Source organism: Scophthalmus maximus, chromosome 14 (assembly GCF_022379125.1).
Source record: "Scophthalmus maximus strain ysfricsl-2021 chromosome 14, ASM2237912v1, whole genome shotgun sequence".
NCBI lineage: Eukaryota > Metazoa > Chordata > Actinopteri > Pleuronectiformes > Scophthalmidae > Scophthalmus > Scophthalmus maximus.
This window is the reverse complement of record NC_061528.1, coordinates 522,501-540,000: the sequence shown is the minus strand read 5'-3', so window position 1 is coordinate 540,000 and position 17,500 is coordinate 522,501. Positions and strand designations below refer to the sequence as shown.

General features: G+C 42.6%; 1 protein-coding gene across 1 annotated transcript in view; it reads left to right on the top strand.

Annotated features, from left to right (window-relative positions):
- The window catches only part of gtdc1 (glycosyltransferase-like domain containing 1), a 14,497-nt gene extending 6,188 nt beyond the window's left edge, over nt 1–8,309 (top strand). The window contains exons 5-11 of the mRNA XM_035604360.2: nt 1,336–1,380; nt 1,482–1,577; nt 3,312–3,421; nt 4,081–4,225; nt 5,874–5,944; nt 6,034–6,125; nt 6,833–8,309. Coding sequence (XP_035460253.1) covers nt 1,336–1,380; nt 1,482–1,577; nt 3,312–3,421; nt 4,081–4,225; nt 5,874–5,944; nt 6,034–6,125; nt 6,833–6,907 — 634 coding nt within the window. The 3' untranslated portion in view covers nt 6,908–8,309. The remainder of the gene's footprint in view (nt 1–1,335; nt 1,381–1,481; nt 1,578–3,311; nt 3,422–4,080; nt 4,226–5,873; nt 5,945–6,033; nt 6,126–6,832) is intronic.
- Nucleotides 8,310–17,500: the final 9,191 nt, after the last annotated feature.

Below are 17,500 nucleotides of genomic sequence, written 5' to 3'. Positions count from 1 at the left end.
ATGGTCTCCTCAGGATCTGATGTGGATATTAATGTGCCGTAATGACCTGCAGAGCCGTGTCCGGTCCACTGGAGGGACCCGCCCCCTCCCGGGCTCTGACCTACAGCTTCCTGCTGATGCGATGGTTGTAAAGTGACAGGAACCTCTGAGCTGTGAAACGTCCAGAGACACGGCTGAGACCAGGTCAGCGTCAGGATCCAGCTCGGAGCCCCGGGGGCCTGAGGCTGACTTGGTCTCAGCCGAGTCTCTGGAGGTTTCACAGCTCAGCTCGCTTCAACTTCTCTGAACGAGTTTTCTACCAGTTCAGAAGATTCCTGAAAACATTAAAACAGTAAAATGATTCTTTGCTGCAGCGTCTCTGGTTCAAAATGTCTCAAGACGTCCTACGAATGAAGCAACGTGAATATGTCAATGTGATGAGAACAGGTCATGTATCAGTCTGAGCCTCTGACGTTCGTTGTCTGATGTTCGTTTTTTCTTCTCCATGTCACTCGATCTGTGGAAAACGTAGAAAACGTTCCTCGTTTGGATCCGACTGTGCCTCGTCTTTCCAGTCGAGCACTTTGATTTTTTTCTTTAAGGATGAGTACTGGTTTTAGTGGCCTCTGATTGGTCAACTTCTTTGTGGTCGACTAACAGCAACACTAAATAAAACTTGACGTGTGTGTGTGTGTGTGTGTGTGTGTGTGTGTGTGTGTGTGTGTGTGTGTGTGTGTGTGTGTGTGTGTGTGTGTGTGTGTGTGTGTGTGTGTGTGTGTGTGTGTGTGTGTGTGTGTGTGTGTGTGTGTGTGTGTCCGTGGGGCCTGATTAAAGCTCCGCCCGCCGCTCGTCTCAGACTCTTGTGATTATGATTATTGCCAATAAAGTAAATGAAGTGAATGATTTTTGACCTTCATCTTTTCATCTTTCATCAGACTCAGAGGTGAGGTCATCACACAGATTACTGTTGATTTAGCAATAAACCCGTCTGTGGACACAGTCATGTTTTTATTGCCTCCAGTCAAACATCTAATTTCTAAAATGGATTATTGAATCACGTTTTCCCAGAGGCCTCGGAGGCACAAACCGAACCTCGCTGAGAGAAGTGAGCCACGTCCGACCACGTTATGTAATCTGTTCGTCCACTCGTCCTCTCTCTTCTTCTTATCTGCATGTCTTCACAGGTCTTCTTCACAGGTTTAGAATATATGATATCTATGAAGTCATCAGGAACATTCATGAGGCGTTCAGGAACCTTCAGGAGCGTTGGAAGATGCTGTTTGTCATGTGGTGGTTATGTGGGTGACTGATGTGCAAAGTCGAGTTACAAACACGTTTGTTCTTGATGTTTTTCAGGCTGCTGAACAAACACGAGGTGGAACCTGAACCTCACACTGCACAGTAATAAACACTCTTATCTGTTATCATTTACTGCTCTTATTTATTAAATCATAGTGAGTGTGTATGACATCTCTCAGTGAAATCATCTTTGTGACCGACAGGTCTGAGGATCCACGTCCATCCACATCTGGACCAGTTCCACATCTGGACTCTGGAGACCAGGTCAAACCTCTGCACATCGTCTGGCCTCACCGGTGGTGAGTTCAAGTCCAGTAGGATGTTTCTGTGTCTGACACCATGTCACTGAAGAAGACTGAAACGAGTCACAATATAAGACTAATAAATATAAACAAAATGGTTTTAGAATAAGTAAAATAAAATCGTTACAACTCTTGAAAAAATCTGTTGCTATGACGAAAATCAAGAAAAACACATTATTGTGAAAATAGTCATATTGTTGGAATTTACATTTAAAAAAAAATCATGTTTAAAGAAATTTTGTTTGTAAGGAAAAAATCCTCCCAAAATCAAATCTGTAAATTAAAATTTAGCTAAAATATTTAAAATTACAATCAAATATTAAAATGACGTTGGAGGATAATAATTCAAAATGTAAATTAAAGATTCTCATGAAACTTATATTTTACACAATCAGAGTTTATGACCAAAATATTATGAACGAAAGTGTCACAAATAAAAATTTACAAATTTTTAAATGTGTTCATGAAAAACAAGTCGTCACTTGGTCATGTGATGAAAACACGGCGTATGAATATGAAAGTCCAGAGAAAAGACGAGCGAGCGAGAGTTTTGATTTTAAATCAGATTATTGGACACAAAGTGTTTTTCACCTTCTCTTGTATCAGTAACAAAAGCAGCAGCTTGTAATCTGCTCTGAACTGAGCAAAACACACGGATTATATCTGCTGCCGCTTTTATTCTGGTCGGACATAGGATTTCTGTTAATCTGTCAGATTGAAGCTTCGCTCCATCTCATCTGTTTTTATGTTTAATCTGTGTGTGGCCTGGATCCTCAGATTACAGCTCTGTCTTATTGCTGCTGTGTGTGTGTGTGGGGGGGGGGGGGGTTTGGGGGGAACAGCTGTTCCAGGTAAAGATGCTGCAGCACTGGAGGAGGAGGGGGGTCAGAGGTCAAACCTGAGGGAGATTTACTCCTGATTCAAATCAATGAACGAACAGCAGGTGGTGAAGAAACATCAGGAAGAGACAAGAAACTGTAATCCAGCAGATTATTTTACTTCACACGTCACGGACCGTCGTCTAAATCTAAAATATAAATTAAGTTTGTCTGAAAAATCTGAAAAAACATTTTCTTGTTCAGTTAAAACTTTCACACACAAAAGAATCAAACTTGATCCACTGTCAAGATCAATCATTTAGATTATTGATCAGCTAATGCTCGTCATCGACAGTAAGAATGAACGATGTCACATGTCTGAAACCGTCTCCTAGCAACAGACTGACAGGACATCGTCTCCAGGTTCCGATGTTTCTTTGTGGGATTCGAATTTAATTTTAACATTTTTAAGATTCATTTTAATACTAAATTCATGTTTCCTGGTGTGTGTGTGCGTGCGTGCGTACACTACGCCTCTGTTCACACACGTAGTGTTTGAGTTCTCAAACGAACCTCGTGGGCTCGAACATGAAGCAGAATATTTAATCGTCGTCTCAGTTTCTCTGCTTCATGAATATTGATGAGTTCACTGCTCCGCACCGCGTCGCTCTGATTCTTCATGACGACCACGTGGAGGAGGAGGAGGAGGAGGAGGATGAAGGAGCTCAGAGTCGGGGTCAAACAGTCTGATGCTGGACTATAAACATGAGACGGATATTTGATTGTGAAACGATCAATAAACAGTGACAGATCAAACCTGATCATTCCGATCAGTCCTGGATCAATGATTTTGTGCGTGCGTGCGTGCGTGCGTGAGTGAGTGAGATCCCTGACGATCACTGTGTGTTTGAAGGGAACATGATAAAAATCCGGAGCTGTTCTTCTCGACGCTGCTCAGACTGAAGGACAAACACCTGAACTTCCACCTGTCGGTGCTCGGAGAGACGTTCACTGACGTGCCAGGTACACCACACACACACACACACACACACACACACACACACAGTGAGGGACGGTTACCATGTGATTTATGATCTCAATCTTTTTAATTCCTATTTTCTTCCAGTTCTTTGTGAAGAATAAATACCAATCAAATTTATTTTCATTCCATCATTTGTAACGTCAGAGTCATGTGACAGGAAACATCTGTCCTGCCGTCGGTATGATCCCAGGTGTTTGACCGCGAATGTGAAGGGACCAATCAGGCGGCGGCGTACTCTCTGAGTTGGCTCTGACTTTTCTGTCACCTTTAAAACTCGTCTGTGTTACGAGACGAGGTGGATGTCAGAGGTCGGAGGCGCCTCAGCCTCGCGATGCCGTCTAATTGATAAAACACGGCGTGAATCAGCTGATGATGCGATAATGACGCGGCGTGTTTTAGTGAAATGAGACGTAAAGTTTTACTGCGGCACAAACACACGGAGCGTAAATCAGACTGGTATCCACTGAAGGAGCCAATCACATTAAGATCTTCATCCACTCTGCTTTTACTGCCGGGGCACAGTATTGATCTTCTTCACCTGGTCGCTGCTCCGTCGTAAACGTCCACTTTCATCAATATCTGCTTTTTAAAAGAAGTCTCAGTCTCCCCCTCTCCTCCTCCCCTTCCTCCTCCCCCCCAGAGATCTTCTCCAAGGCTCGTTGTCTGCTGGACCCTCACATCCTGTCGTGGGGTTTCCAGGACAGGAAGGAGGATTACTACAGAGTGCTATGTGACGCTGACGTGGTCGTCTCCACCGCCAAGCACGAGTTCTTTGGTGTCGCCATGTGAGTGTTTTTGTGTGGACAGCCCTTTGCAGAGTCCTGTACCGGGTCTCAGGGCGGTCTCAGGACCCTGCAGAGTCCTGTTCCGGGTCTCAGGGCGGTCTCAGGACCCTGCAGAGTCCTGTACCGGGTCTCAGGGCGGTCTCAGGACTCTGCAGATTCCTGGGTCTCAGGGCGGTCTCAGGACTCTGCAGAGTCCTGGGTCTCAGGGCAGTCTCAGGACTCTGCAGAGTGCTGTACGAGGTCTCAGGACCAGGTCTCAGGACCCTGCAGAGTCCTGGGTCTCAGGGCGGTCTCAGGACCCTGCAGACTCCTGTACGAGGTCTCAGGACCAGGTCTCAGGACCCTGCAGAGTCCTGTACCGGGTCTCAGGGCGGTCTCAGGACTCTGCAGAGTCCTGGGTCTCAGGGCGGTCTCAGGACCCTGCAGACTCCTGTACGAGGTCTCAGGACCAGGTCTCAGGACCCTGCAGAGTCCTGTACCGGGTCTCAGGGCGGTCTCAGGACTCTGCAGAGTCCTGGGTCTCAGGGCGGTCTCAGGACCCTGCAGACTCCTGTACGAGGTCTCAGGACCAGGTCTCAGGACCCTGCAGAGTCCTGTACCGGGTCTCAGGGCGGTCTCAGGACTCTGCAGAGTCCTGGGTCTCAGGGCGGTCTCAGGACCCTGCAGACTCCTGTACGAGGTCTCAGGACCAGGTCTCAGGACCCTGCAGAGTCCTGTACCGGGTCTCAGGGCGGTCTCAGGACTCTGCAGAGTCCTGGGTCTCAGGGCGGTCTCAGGACCCTGCAGACTCCTGTACGAGGTCTCAGGACCAGGTCTCAGGACCCTGCAGAGTCCTGTACCAGGTCTCAGGGCGGTCCAGGACCAGGTCTCAGGACCCTGCAGAGTCTTGTAGGTGTGGACTGTGTTTACTCGTGAGCGACTCTGCTGCAGCTCAGACCTCGACCCTCTGATGTGAGCGTCAGGTGGATCTGAGCTGCAGGCGGAACAACAACCAAACAGACGCTGAGCTCTGAAGCTGTGGCCAATCAAAGGGCTCTGATCTTCACCTGATTCATGTCTGAGACTCAGATTCTGGTTTTCATCTGAGCTGCTGAAACAAACATTCTTCAGAATCTGAACTTTAACGGTTAAATCCTGAGAAATCGCAAGTTTGACTCTCAAACCTTCACAAATTGGTTCTGTACATTGTAGAAGATGAACGTCACTGAATCCGCATGTCAATCCACCAGATCCATGAATTATTCTCTGTGAAATCAGTGAACATGTTAAAAACCTTCTGTCTCACAATGTTACAGAAAGAGATCAGACATTCCTTACCCCGCCCCTTTGTCACGATCCACACCAACATTTAATTAATATACCTAGTGATCGAAATGGAAAATAATAAGTGCCGGTTCTCCCGGAGGAACATTTTCTACATTTCAAAGTTAAATCTATCAATCTGTGACATAAATGTAGGAGGCTCGATCTATAAGAACTTTATACTGTGCCAGTAAACACTAAAGAATTGAATCATAAACACATAGAATGTCTGAGTATGAATGATGATCACCACCATATGTTATATGTTAGCGATCTTAGCGATCAGGATGATGTCGTGAGCCGTCATGTCATCCATCTTTGCTCAGGGTCTGTTTCCTGTCCTCAGGTTGGAGGCGGTTCACTGTGGATGTTTCCCTCTGTGTCCGAAGGCTCTGGTGTATCCTGAGATCTTCCCAGGTGATTCTTGTCTCCTTGTCTCCTCGTCTCCTCATCGACCGACACCACTGACAATGACTCCTCTTCTTCTTCTTCTTCTTCTTCTGCAGCACAGTACCTCTACTCAACACCGGAGCAGCTGTATAAGCGACTGCAGGAACTCTGCCGGAGGCCCGACGTCGCCCGCAGACACGTGGTCAAGGTAACCCTCTGTCTGAGAACGACGACTTCTCCTTCTCCCATAGTGCACTTCACCTGGAGGGTGTCGCTCACCAGAGGAAGTTCAGACCAACTCACCAGTGTTTTATTAAAGGAAACACATTCTGCTCATGTTAATGTGTGTAATCACGCTGTTGTGATTGGTCAGCTGCTTCCTGTGCGTGAAGGAAGTTATCTCCCTCCCTCTAGACATTCCTTATGCATGTCTGTAATATGGTGTTGTCATCATCTTACAGAAGTATCGCCCGGACGACTGACGGGGAGTTTTAAAGAAGTGCAGAGTTGTCTCTCTCTTATTTTCGGACTTTGGTCTTTTTAACTTTGCAGAGCGTTTATACACAAACACCCTTTAAGACAATAAAGGAAAGAGAAAAATTGAAAAAGCAGAAAATGTTTCTTTTAAAATGTGTCAGTTTATTTCTTAGTGAAAAGAAGGAAACTGAACGCTGTGACTTCTGAAGGGAGTGAAACATCAACCTAAACTGTTTCATTAAAACTGTCAGGTTCTTTTCCTGAGTGTTTGCAACTAAATGTTCAAAGGAAGCTTGAGTTCTGCCCAGGTCGAGTCTAGGATCTGGACCTGGATCTGGACCTGGACTTTGACCTGGACCTGGACCTCGCTCTGCTTCCATCAGAAGAATCTGCGACATGTTGAACTGCTCCTTTACATCTCCCTCCTCTGCTCCGCAGGTCGACACCTCCTCCTTCTCCTGGACCAGACTGAAGGATCGGTTTAAGACTCTGCTGACAGACACGGGTCCCTGAACGCACCGCGGACCAGGGGCTCGGATGCTCGAGTGTCAGATGGTTCGGAGGCCGTCGTCACGTCCCACAGAAACATCCACGGTGACGAGCTGGAGACATCGAGTCTGGACCTGTAAACGTCTCCACTCCGGCTGCTGCAGAACTCTTTCTCTCTTTTATGTGTGGTTTGTGGGGGAGGGGGAAGGAGGCAGACAAAGATAAACCAGTTTTCTATCAGAATTATGATAAAAGTCAAAATAACAAGAAAGTTTTTTTTACGTCATTGTCAAATAGTGATAAAACAATTGTAATTTAAAATTAGTTTGAATATGAAGAAAAAGTTTAGAATTAAATGAGTTCCGATAATAAAAGCTTATGCTTTAACCAAGAAGTTTATGAGCTCTTTGTCAGATTATTAATACAAAAATTATTGAATGAGGTTGAAATAAGAATCATATCTAATTGTAATTATGTGATGGATTGAATAATAATGAATTCCCAGTGGACAAAAATCACAGATGAAAAAAAAAGTAATCTTTATTATGTCTTTGATCTGTAAAAACTTGAATAAATTAATAGAATTATGATTACCATAAATAATCAGTGTGGCAACGTGACTGTGACTCAGGTCACGACCTGATGACATCATGAACCTCCAGAGCAACAACACGCAGCTCATAAAGCCTGGTGATGTGTGTGTTAACTGTGTTGATGTGTGTGACACCTTCAGGCTGGACGCAGGACGGTGTCGTGACGACGGACCGACGAGCTCCGTCTCCGGGTGGTGGAGTCAGATCTTCCGCCGCCTGTCTCCTCGCGTCGCTCTGCGGTAATTAGAGCCTTTTTATTCTCTGGCCCGAGGTCACAGTGATGAAGACGACGAGTTCGTGTGAGATGTTTCTCAGATGCTGCAGGAGATGAATCAGGAGCGTGAGGCCTCGAGCTGCGACCTGCTCACTGAGCTCAGCCTCAACGAGCAGAGCAGCCCCCCGCCCCAGACGGCTCTCTGTGGTGGTTGAGTCTAATTATGATGAGTTTAGTTAAAACAGATGTCAACGTTTACAAGACACAGGAGTGGCTGAGTTTATCTGAGCTACAAGTTGAGCTCTGTTCACAAATTCATTCACATTCAGTCGTTAAAACATCCAGTGATGAACAGAACTGTCACTGTGACACTGACAGAAACGTGAAAATATCTGGACTGCGGTCGAATCCTCAAATTCACTGAACACTGTGTTACCTCAGCACTGTGATAATGTTCAGACTCTAAATGTTGAGGAAAGGAGCTTCAACGATTCCTTTCCTATCTCCTTAAGCATAAGATACACTGGAGTGAGAGGAAAGGAGAAATAGACCCACAATTCTTTGCGGCAACGATATATAACTTGACGCGCCATGAACGAACGTAAAACGATTCAATCTGAAGAAGAAGAAGAAGAGTATGAATATGACCCAGAAGAGACGTCATCATGTAAGTAACTGTTACATATGAATCATAACATGTGATGTCACACGGTGGTTTTTTGTAGTTCATCTTCAGAAATGTGTAGTTTCACCATGACGTCACAGTCGGATTCTCTTCTCCTCAGTCCTATGACTCCTCCTTGACTCCTCCTTGACTCCTTTGACCTCATGACCTTAAGCACTGAGGTCAAGAAACAGTAGAGAGGAAGGACGATCTGAATCCAGCCCCAGATTCTCTATGAAGGTCTGCAGCTAGACGACGGCTGTATCTTTAAATCTGTGAGCGTGTTGAAATTATATAAAAAATTAAAAAGAGACGGGCATCAAATCATAATTGTTTTTCATTTAACCAGTTTCATTGAGTTCCATTTTATAGAACTGTTCAAATCGTTAACAAGCGATAAACAGTTTCATGTGGTTGGACAGTTCAGACATCACTGTCCAATAAGAGGCTGGCGTCAATGAGAATTTCAGGGTGAAATGTTGTTTTACGGTGTTCTGAAGCAAATCGGGAATAATAATAATAATTCATCCGACAGCAGAGTTGCAGAGCGAGGGAGAGAAAAGAGAATCGTATAAAAGTCAAAGAAAAGCTCAGTTTGGTTTGAGGCTTTTCTGAAAAACTCTGATTATCAACAAAGAACAGCGACATTAATTTCACGCTTCAGGAGTGAAGCTGGTTTCAGTGTGACGGCTCTGATAGTAGCAGCAGCAACACCTCGAGCACTGAGCGTCAGAGTGTGTGTGTGTGTGTGTGTGTGTGTGTGTGTGTGCTCTTTCATAAACAGGTCACACTGAGGGAAACTGTATGACAGACATTGTTCTGCTCCCAACACGCCTGCACCGTTGACAGCAGCTTCGTTAGCATTTCAGGTTTCAAGTTTCCGTCAGCCGCCGTTTTGAACGACCTTGAGCATCATAGGTGTTCTGTTCCCTGGTCTGTTGGCTAATGCTAACATTAACGTTAGCCTCGCTAATATCATTCTATCTAATATTGGAGCAGCAGCTAAACTCTGCTAACACTGTCTGAGCTAATGTCCTGGTTTTGTTAGCTGATTAGCCCCATGCTACGTTAGCCCTGTGTTACGTTAGCCCTGGTAGCTTGCTGCTATAATGATGTTAGCTTGTGCCATGTGAGCTGACAGCTTGTTGCTGCCTCAGTTTAAACATTAACTGTGAGTTTAAAAGATGAAGTCCCTGGAAGACATTTCATTTCACCAGATTATAATTTTTTTTCCTGCTATTATAGATTATTCAAGAGATAATTCTGGATTATTAAACATTTCACCATTTGAACAAATACCTTGTTTAAAACCTTTAGCAGTTTACCATCATTGTTAGCTTTGTTTCATGTATCTTAGCCTTGCCAATATTATATTAGCTAAATGATATAATGTTGGTCAAACTGTGACTCAACAGTAGCTCAGCTCTGCTAATGTTGTTGTCAACTTTGTCTCGCGGCTACATGATGTAGCTGTTGGGTTGTTTGTGGTTTAGACTGGTGGTAAGTTAGCTCTGTGGCATCCTAGTCCTGTCATGCTAAAGCTAGCCAAGATGTTATGGAAGATGATATGTGATTTTGTCTATGAATTATTGTAGACACCCCGGAACCAGAATACAGTAAGTTTTGTTTCCTGTAGGTCTGTGGCCTAATTGAGACGTATTAGCTTAGCTTTGCTACAACAAGGTTTCATGTGGCAGGGTTTGTTAATGTAATATTATCTTCATCCTTGTCGTCTGATGTGCTGTTAGCTGAGCTAACGTTGCCCCCCCCCCCCCCCCCCCCCCCCCCACACACACACACACACACTTTGTCCCACCTGCCCCCGGCCTTTCATCCAGGACTCTGAACACTTCCCTGGATGAGGAAACACGGCCTGTGTTTAAACGTCTTCAATAAACGTCTGATGTAGGAATGTAATTCACCCGGTTTTGTAGGAGGGAGCAGCAGAAATGAAAGGAAACCTCATAACCAACGGCATCAAAGCGCCGTCGACTGTCAGCGACCCTATCTGGGGATTCATTTAAAAATGCAGCAGTTGAAAGACCCATTTCTTTAAATGAAGGCCGGCCTCCGTCTTCCTCCAGCTTCAGAGGAGGACGCCCTCCCCGGGGACTCTGGAGCATTAGAGGTGCCGTGCTTATCCCTGCGAGCTGCCAGCTCCGCATTAGCTTCTTTTACCACTGACGTGTTCTAGCTGCCGCTCGCCGGCGAGTTCGCCAACTCTCGTCCTCGTGTGACACAGTCACATGCTCTCAATACGCTGCCATGTTTTTAACGGGCCCTCTGGTTGAGAGCGTGGCTCGCCTCGTCTCTTTCATCTGGTTCTTCTGGAGCGAGGTGGCAGGCAGCCGTCCATCCGCCGTTCGCCACAAACGCTTATTATATGAAGTCGCTGCTCCGAGAGGTTTGGCTCCGTCACAGGAATCAGTTTTGAGGCTCCGAGGAGGGATCGAGTCCAGGATCAGACAAACACTTCACCTCCTCCTCACATCCAGGCAACGAGCAGGAACACTCTGCTGTCGTCAGACATATGATGATATTATATATATATATATATGTGTTAAATGTGTTCATCAGGTTTAAACAGACACGTCTGAGGCTCCAACAACAAACCAATGAGACGCTGAAGCTGCAGGAGCCTCGACGCTGTCAGGCGTTTTCTTTTTTTCTATTTTTTTGGAAAGTGTCAGTTTTCTCTAATAGGGAGGTCATGAAGCTGCGCCCCCTCCCCCACTGACTCCCCCTCCTCCTTCTCCTCTGCAGAGATTTAGTGAAACGCTCAACCACAAAATCCTGTTTTAAATCCGTCACTTTCCCAATGCTCCCAGTGCCGCTGCCAAGTCCTGAGACATCTGATTTAGGGAATAATAAAATACAGAAACTGATTTTTCCCATAATTGCAGTCGGTCTTATCTCCGCAAGAGACGCTGAGGGAAGAAAAGACTCGGCGTCGCCTGTTAACTGGACAGTAAAGAGCTAATGAAAGTGTTTGTGTCTGATTTGAACCTGATGTGTTCAGTTTCTCTTCAGTTTCCTCAGAGTTTTTTGAATTGTGTGTATTTGATTTTAGTCTTATTGATTTAATCTGTAGCGAGTCTCTGATCATGTCGAGTCTTCAACTACAATAACCTAATGCATGTACGATCAGGCATGTTCTCTGAACCTGATGAACGTTGCTCTGACTCAGGATGTGATTCTGTGCAGCTGCTGTGGTGGTTGTGAATCCAGCTCGAGGTATTCTGAGATCCAGGTCCGCTCCTCTCCACCCCCCTGCACCGCCTCACCACCGACGGAGCAGCGCAGCTTCCTCGGACGTCTAAAAGTGTTGTGGGTCGAGGTTTAACTCGGGAGAGAAACCAGAGAGGATCTGGCAGCGGAGACCGTGCTCCAGAGTCCTGGAGGACGGCTGTGGTCCGCTGTCGGTTCTGAAGGTGGAGCCGAACCCTGCATTTATCTCCGTTTAGAACAATGTGGTCCCTCCCTTCCTCGAAGAGGCCTCCGCAGGAAGGTGTCGGAGCAGCAGTCACTGATTACAGTCAGTGAGGGGGGGCGGCTGTGGATCCAGTCCTGGAACAGGATGGAAGGACTGTGGTGCCGGGCGGCGCTCCAAGCTGTCAGTGGGCTCTTGACGGAGCTCTGAGGTGGACGGGCCCTCGCGGGGCCCCTCAGCACATAATTGCATCCAAAAGGTGTTGTCACAGCGCCAGGCGAGCTGCGGCCGCCGCCGCTCCAGATCTGATCTGTGGCTCGCAGCTACCCACACAGACACACACATACCCTCAGACACACACACACACACACATACTCAGACACACACACACATACTCAGACACGCACACATCATCACACCAAAGAGAAGACTCACATCGTTCACTCAAGTAAATTTACCTCATTGTGAAAATACTCAAATGTCATTAAACCTTTGATTTGAGTTTATATAAAACATGAAAACACAACTACAACGAGTTTATATGAAAACACAATAGCACACGAGTTTATATAAAAACACAACTACACACGAATTAATATAAAAACATGACTACACCAAGTTAATATTAAACAACTACACACTGAGTTTACATAACAACACAACTACACACTGAGTTCATATAAAAACACAACTACAACGAGTTTATATGAAAACACAACTACACACGAGTTCATATAAAAACACAACTACACACGATTTTATATAAAAAAAACACAACTACACTGAGTTCATATAAAAACAACTACGAGTTTATATGAAAACACAACTACACACGAGTTTATATAAAAACACAACTACACCGAATTAATATTAAACACAACTACACACTGAGTTTACATAAAAACACAACTACACCGAGTTCATATCAAAACACAACTACACCGAGTTCATATCAAAACACAACTACACCGAGTTTATATAAAAACAACTACACACTGAGATTATATAAAAACACAACTACACCGAGTTTATATAAAAACAACTAAACACTGAGTTCATATGAAAACACAACTACACTGAGTTTATATAAAAACAAAACTACACATTGAGTTTACATAAAAACACAACTACACACTGAGTTTATATAAAACAACTACACACTGAGTTTATATAAAACACAACTACGCACTGAGTTTATATAAAACACAACTACACAGTTCATATAAAAACACAACTACACATGAGTTTATATAAAAAAACAACTACCCTGAGTTCATATAAAAACAACTACGAGTTTATATGAAAACACAACTACACACGAGTTTATATAAAAACACAACTACACCGAATTAATATTAAACACAACTACACACTGAGTTTACATAACAACACAACTACACACTGAGTTCATATAAAAACACAACTACAACGAGTTTATATGAAAACACAACTACACACGAGTTTATATAAAAACACAACTACACACGATTTTATATAAAAAAAACACAACTACACTGAGTTCATATAAAAACAACTACGAGTTTATATGAAAACACAACTACACACGAGTTTATATAAAAACACAACTACATCGAATTAATATTAAACACAACTACACACTGAGTTTACATAAAAACACAACTACACCGAGTTCATATCAAAACACAACTACACCGAGTTCATATCAAAACACAACTACACCGAGTTTATATAAAAACAACTACACACTGAGATTATATAAAAACACAACTACACCGAGTTTATATAAAAACAACTAAACACTGAGTTCATATGAAAACACAACTACACTGAGTTTATATAAAAACTAAACTACACATTGAGTTTACATAAAAACACAACTACACACTGAGTTTATATAAAACAACTACACACTGAGTTTATATAAAACACAACTACGCACTGAGTTCATATAAAAACAACTACGAGTTTATATGAAAACACAACTACACACGAGTTTATATAAAAACACAACTACATCGAATTAATATTAAACACAACTACACACTGAGTTTACATAAAAACACAACTACACCGAGTTCATATCAAAACACAACTACACCGAGTTCATATCAAAACACAACTACACCGAGTTTATATAAAAACAACTACACACTGAGATTATATAAAAACACAACTACACCGAGTTTATATAAAAACAACTAAACACTGAGTTCATATGAAAACACAACTACACTGAGTTTATATAAAAACAAAACTACACACTGAGTTTACATAAAAACACAACTACACACTGAGTTTATATAAAACACAACTACACACTGAGTTTATATAAAACACAACTACGCACTGAGTTTATATAAAACACAACTACACAGTTCATATAAAAACACAACTACACATGAGTTTATATAAAAAAACAACTACCCTGAGTTCATATAAAACACAACTACGAGTTTATATGAAAACACAACTACACACGAGTTTATATAAAAACACAACTACACACGAGTTTATATGAAAACACAACTACACAGTTCATATAAAAACACAACTACACACGAGTTTATATAAAAACACAACTACACACAAGTTTATATAAAAACACAACTACACACAAGTTTATATAAAAACACAACTACACCGAGTCAATATTAAACACAACTACACCGAGTTAATATTAAACACAACTACACTGAGTTTACATAAAAACACAACTACACCGAGTTTATATGAAAACACAACTACACATGAGTTTATATAAAAACACAACTACACACAAGTTTATATAAAAACACAACTACACACGAGTTCATATAAAAACAACTACACACGAGTTTATATAAAAACACAACTACACACAAGTTTATATAAAAACACAACTACACCGAGTTAATATTAAACACAACTACACACTGAGTTTACATAAAAACACAACTACACCGAGTTCATATAAAAACACAACTACACCGAGTTTATATAAAAACACAACTACACACTGAGTTTATATAAAAACACAACTACACCGAGTTTATATAAAAACAACTAAACACTGAGTTCATATGAAAACACAACTACACTGAGTTTATATAAAAACAAAACTACACACTGAGTTTACATAAAAACACAACTACACACTGAGTTTACATAAAAACACAACTACACACTGAGTTTATATAAAACACAACTACACAGTTTATATAAAAACACAACTACACACTGAGTTTATATAAAACACAACTACACAGTTTATATAAAAACACAACTACACACTGGGTTTATATAAAACACAACTACACAGTTTATATAAAAACACAACTACACACTGAGTTTATATAAAAACACAACTACACACTGAGTTTATATAAAAACAAAACTACACACTGAGTTTACATAAAAACACAACTACACACTGAGTTTACATAAAAACACAACTACACACTGAGTTTATATAAAACACAACTACGCACTGAGTTTATATAAAACACAACTACACAGTTTATATAAAAACACAACTACACACTGAGTTTATATAAAAACAAAACTACACACTGAGTTTACATAAAAACACAACTACACACTGAGTTTACATAAAAACACAACTACACACTGAGTTTATATAAAACACAACTACACAGTTTATATAAAAACACAACTACACACTGAGTTTATATAAAACACAACTACACAGTTTATATAAAAACACAACTACACACTGAGTTTATATAAAAACACAACTACACACTGAGTTTATATAAAAACACAACTACACACTGAGTTTATATAAAAACACAACTACACACTGAGTTTATATAAAACACAACTACAGACTTTCCACGTAATGGTGTATTGTGTTTTTAAATGTGATGTGATATTAAAAGGAGGAACATGGTTTCACATGTTGATCAGTGAACACGTCAGTGAACACGTATGAAGGTCTACGTCTTGTCTTCAGTAATCGAGTCGTTTTGTTGGCTCTAATTTGCCTCCGTGTCTCCGAGGGTTTCTGTTAATGAGGTCAGGATCAAGACGGATCCGTCACCTTCGAGGACTCGGCCACTAAACGGTTAATAGCGTGTGATGGCCGACATCTTGGCCTGCCATATGTCATCATTCCACTGTGGACCGAGAGCGAGCGTGCCATGCATATTCCTCCAGCTCATTACCGTGGCGGCGTCCTGACGATCATCCACAGCGACACAATCATTATGAATAATTATCATCTCTGCTCTGCGACTGTACATGAAGTCGGTGAGGATGTGCAGGAAACTGTGAGGACACGAGCTCCATGACGAGCGGTTCAACTTTTATAAACAACTCTTCACCTGTACAAAAACACACTTCCTGCCCACGGGTCCAACTTCAAATGTTCACCTGTGTCAAATTCATCAGGTCTGTTCAGTATCTGGTCTGTTCTGTATCATGTCTGTACTGTATCAGGTCTGTACTGTATCTGGTCTGTTCTGTATCAGGTCTGTTCTGTATCAGATCTGTTCTGTATCAGATCTGTTCAGTACCAGGTCTGTTCAGTATCTGGTCTGTTCAGTATCAGGTCTGTTCAGTGTCTGGTCTGTTCAGTATCTGGTCTGTTCAGTATCAGGTCTGTACTGTATCTGGTCTTTTCAGTATCAGGTCTTTTCAGTATCAGGTCTGTTCAGTGTCTGGTCTGTTCAGTGTCTGGTCTGTTCAGTATCTGGTCTGTTCAGTATCAGGTCTGTTCAGTGTCTGGTCTGTTCAGTATCTGGTCTGTTCTGTATCAGGTCTGTACTGTATCTGGTCTGTTCTGTATCAGGTCTTTTCAGTATCAGGTCTGTTCTGTATCTGGTCTGTTCAGTATCTGGTCTGTTCAGTACCTGGTCTGTTCTGTATCAGATCTGTTCAGTATCAGGTCTGTTCTGTATCTGGTCTGTTCAGTATCTGTTCTGGTCTGTTCTGTATCTGGTCTGTTCAGTATCTGTTCTGTCTGTCTGAAGTGGACTGGTGTCTCTACAAGCTGACGTCTACAGCTGAAGAAACTATCTGATTAATTAGCATCTCATTTTCCTGAGGGGGTGACAGGAGCTGGACCATGATGCTGTCCCCCTGGATCCCAACTGCATCACGATCACGTAGAAACACTTTGACAAACATCCAGAGGAATCTGACGTCAACGTGACGATGTGATGTTCAAAGACTTGAAGATCTCAAATGACACAAAGTCATCTCTACGTTCAGATGTTAAATCTTTAGCAGCTGTTTGAAGAAGGATCTGTCATTAACTCTGAGAGGAGGATAAATATTAAATAACAGCTCTGATCACTCATTAGAATCATATGTTTGATATGTGGAGCCGTCCACACATTTTTGGCCCTTTAGTTCTATGATCCCAGGAAAAAGATAAATGATGAAGAGGCTAAATAAATAAAACGTCAGATGATCCCTGTGAGATTGACCTGTGAGCTGCTGCTTCAGGTTCATGATGAAGTCACAGATTAAAACGTGTTTATACTTCAACTATTGAATTTATACATGATCTCATTTACACAGTGTGTGTGTGTGTGTGTGTGTGTGTGAACGTGTGTGCGTGCGTGTGAACATTGTGTGTGTGTGTGTGTGTGTGTGTGTGTGTGAGAACATGTGTGTGAACATTTGTGTGTGTGTGTGTGTGTGTGAGAACATGTGTGTGAACATTTGTGTGTGTGTGTGTGTGTGTGCGTGCGTGCGTGTGTGTGTGAGAACATGTGTGTGAACATGTGTG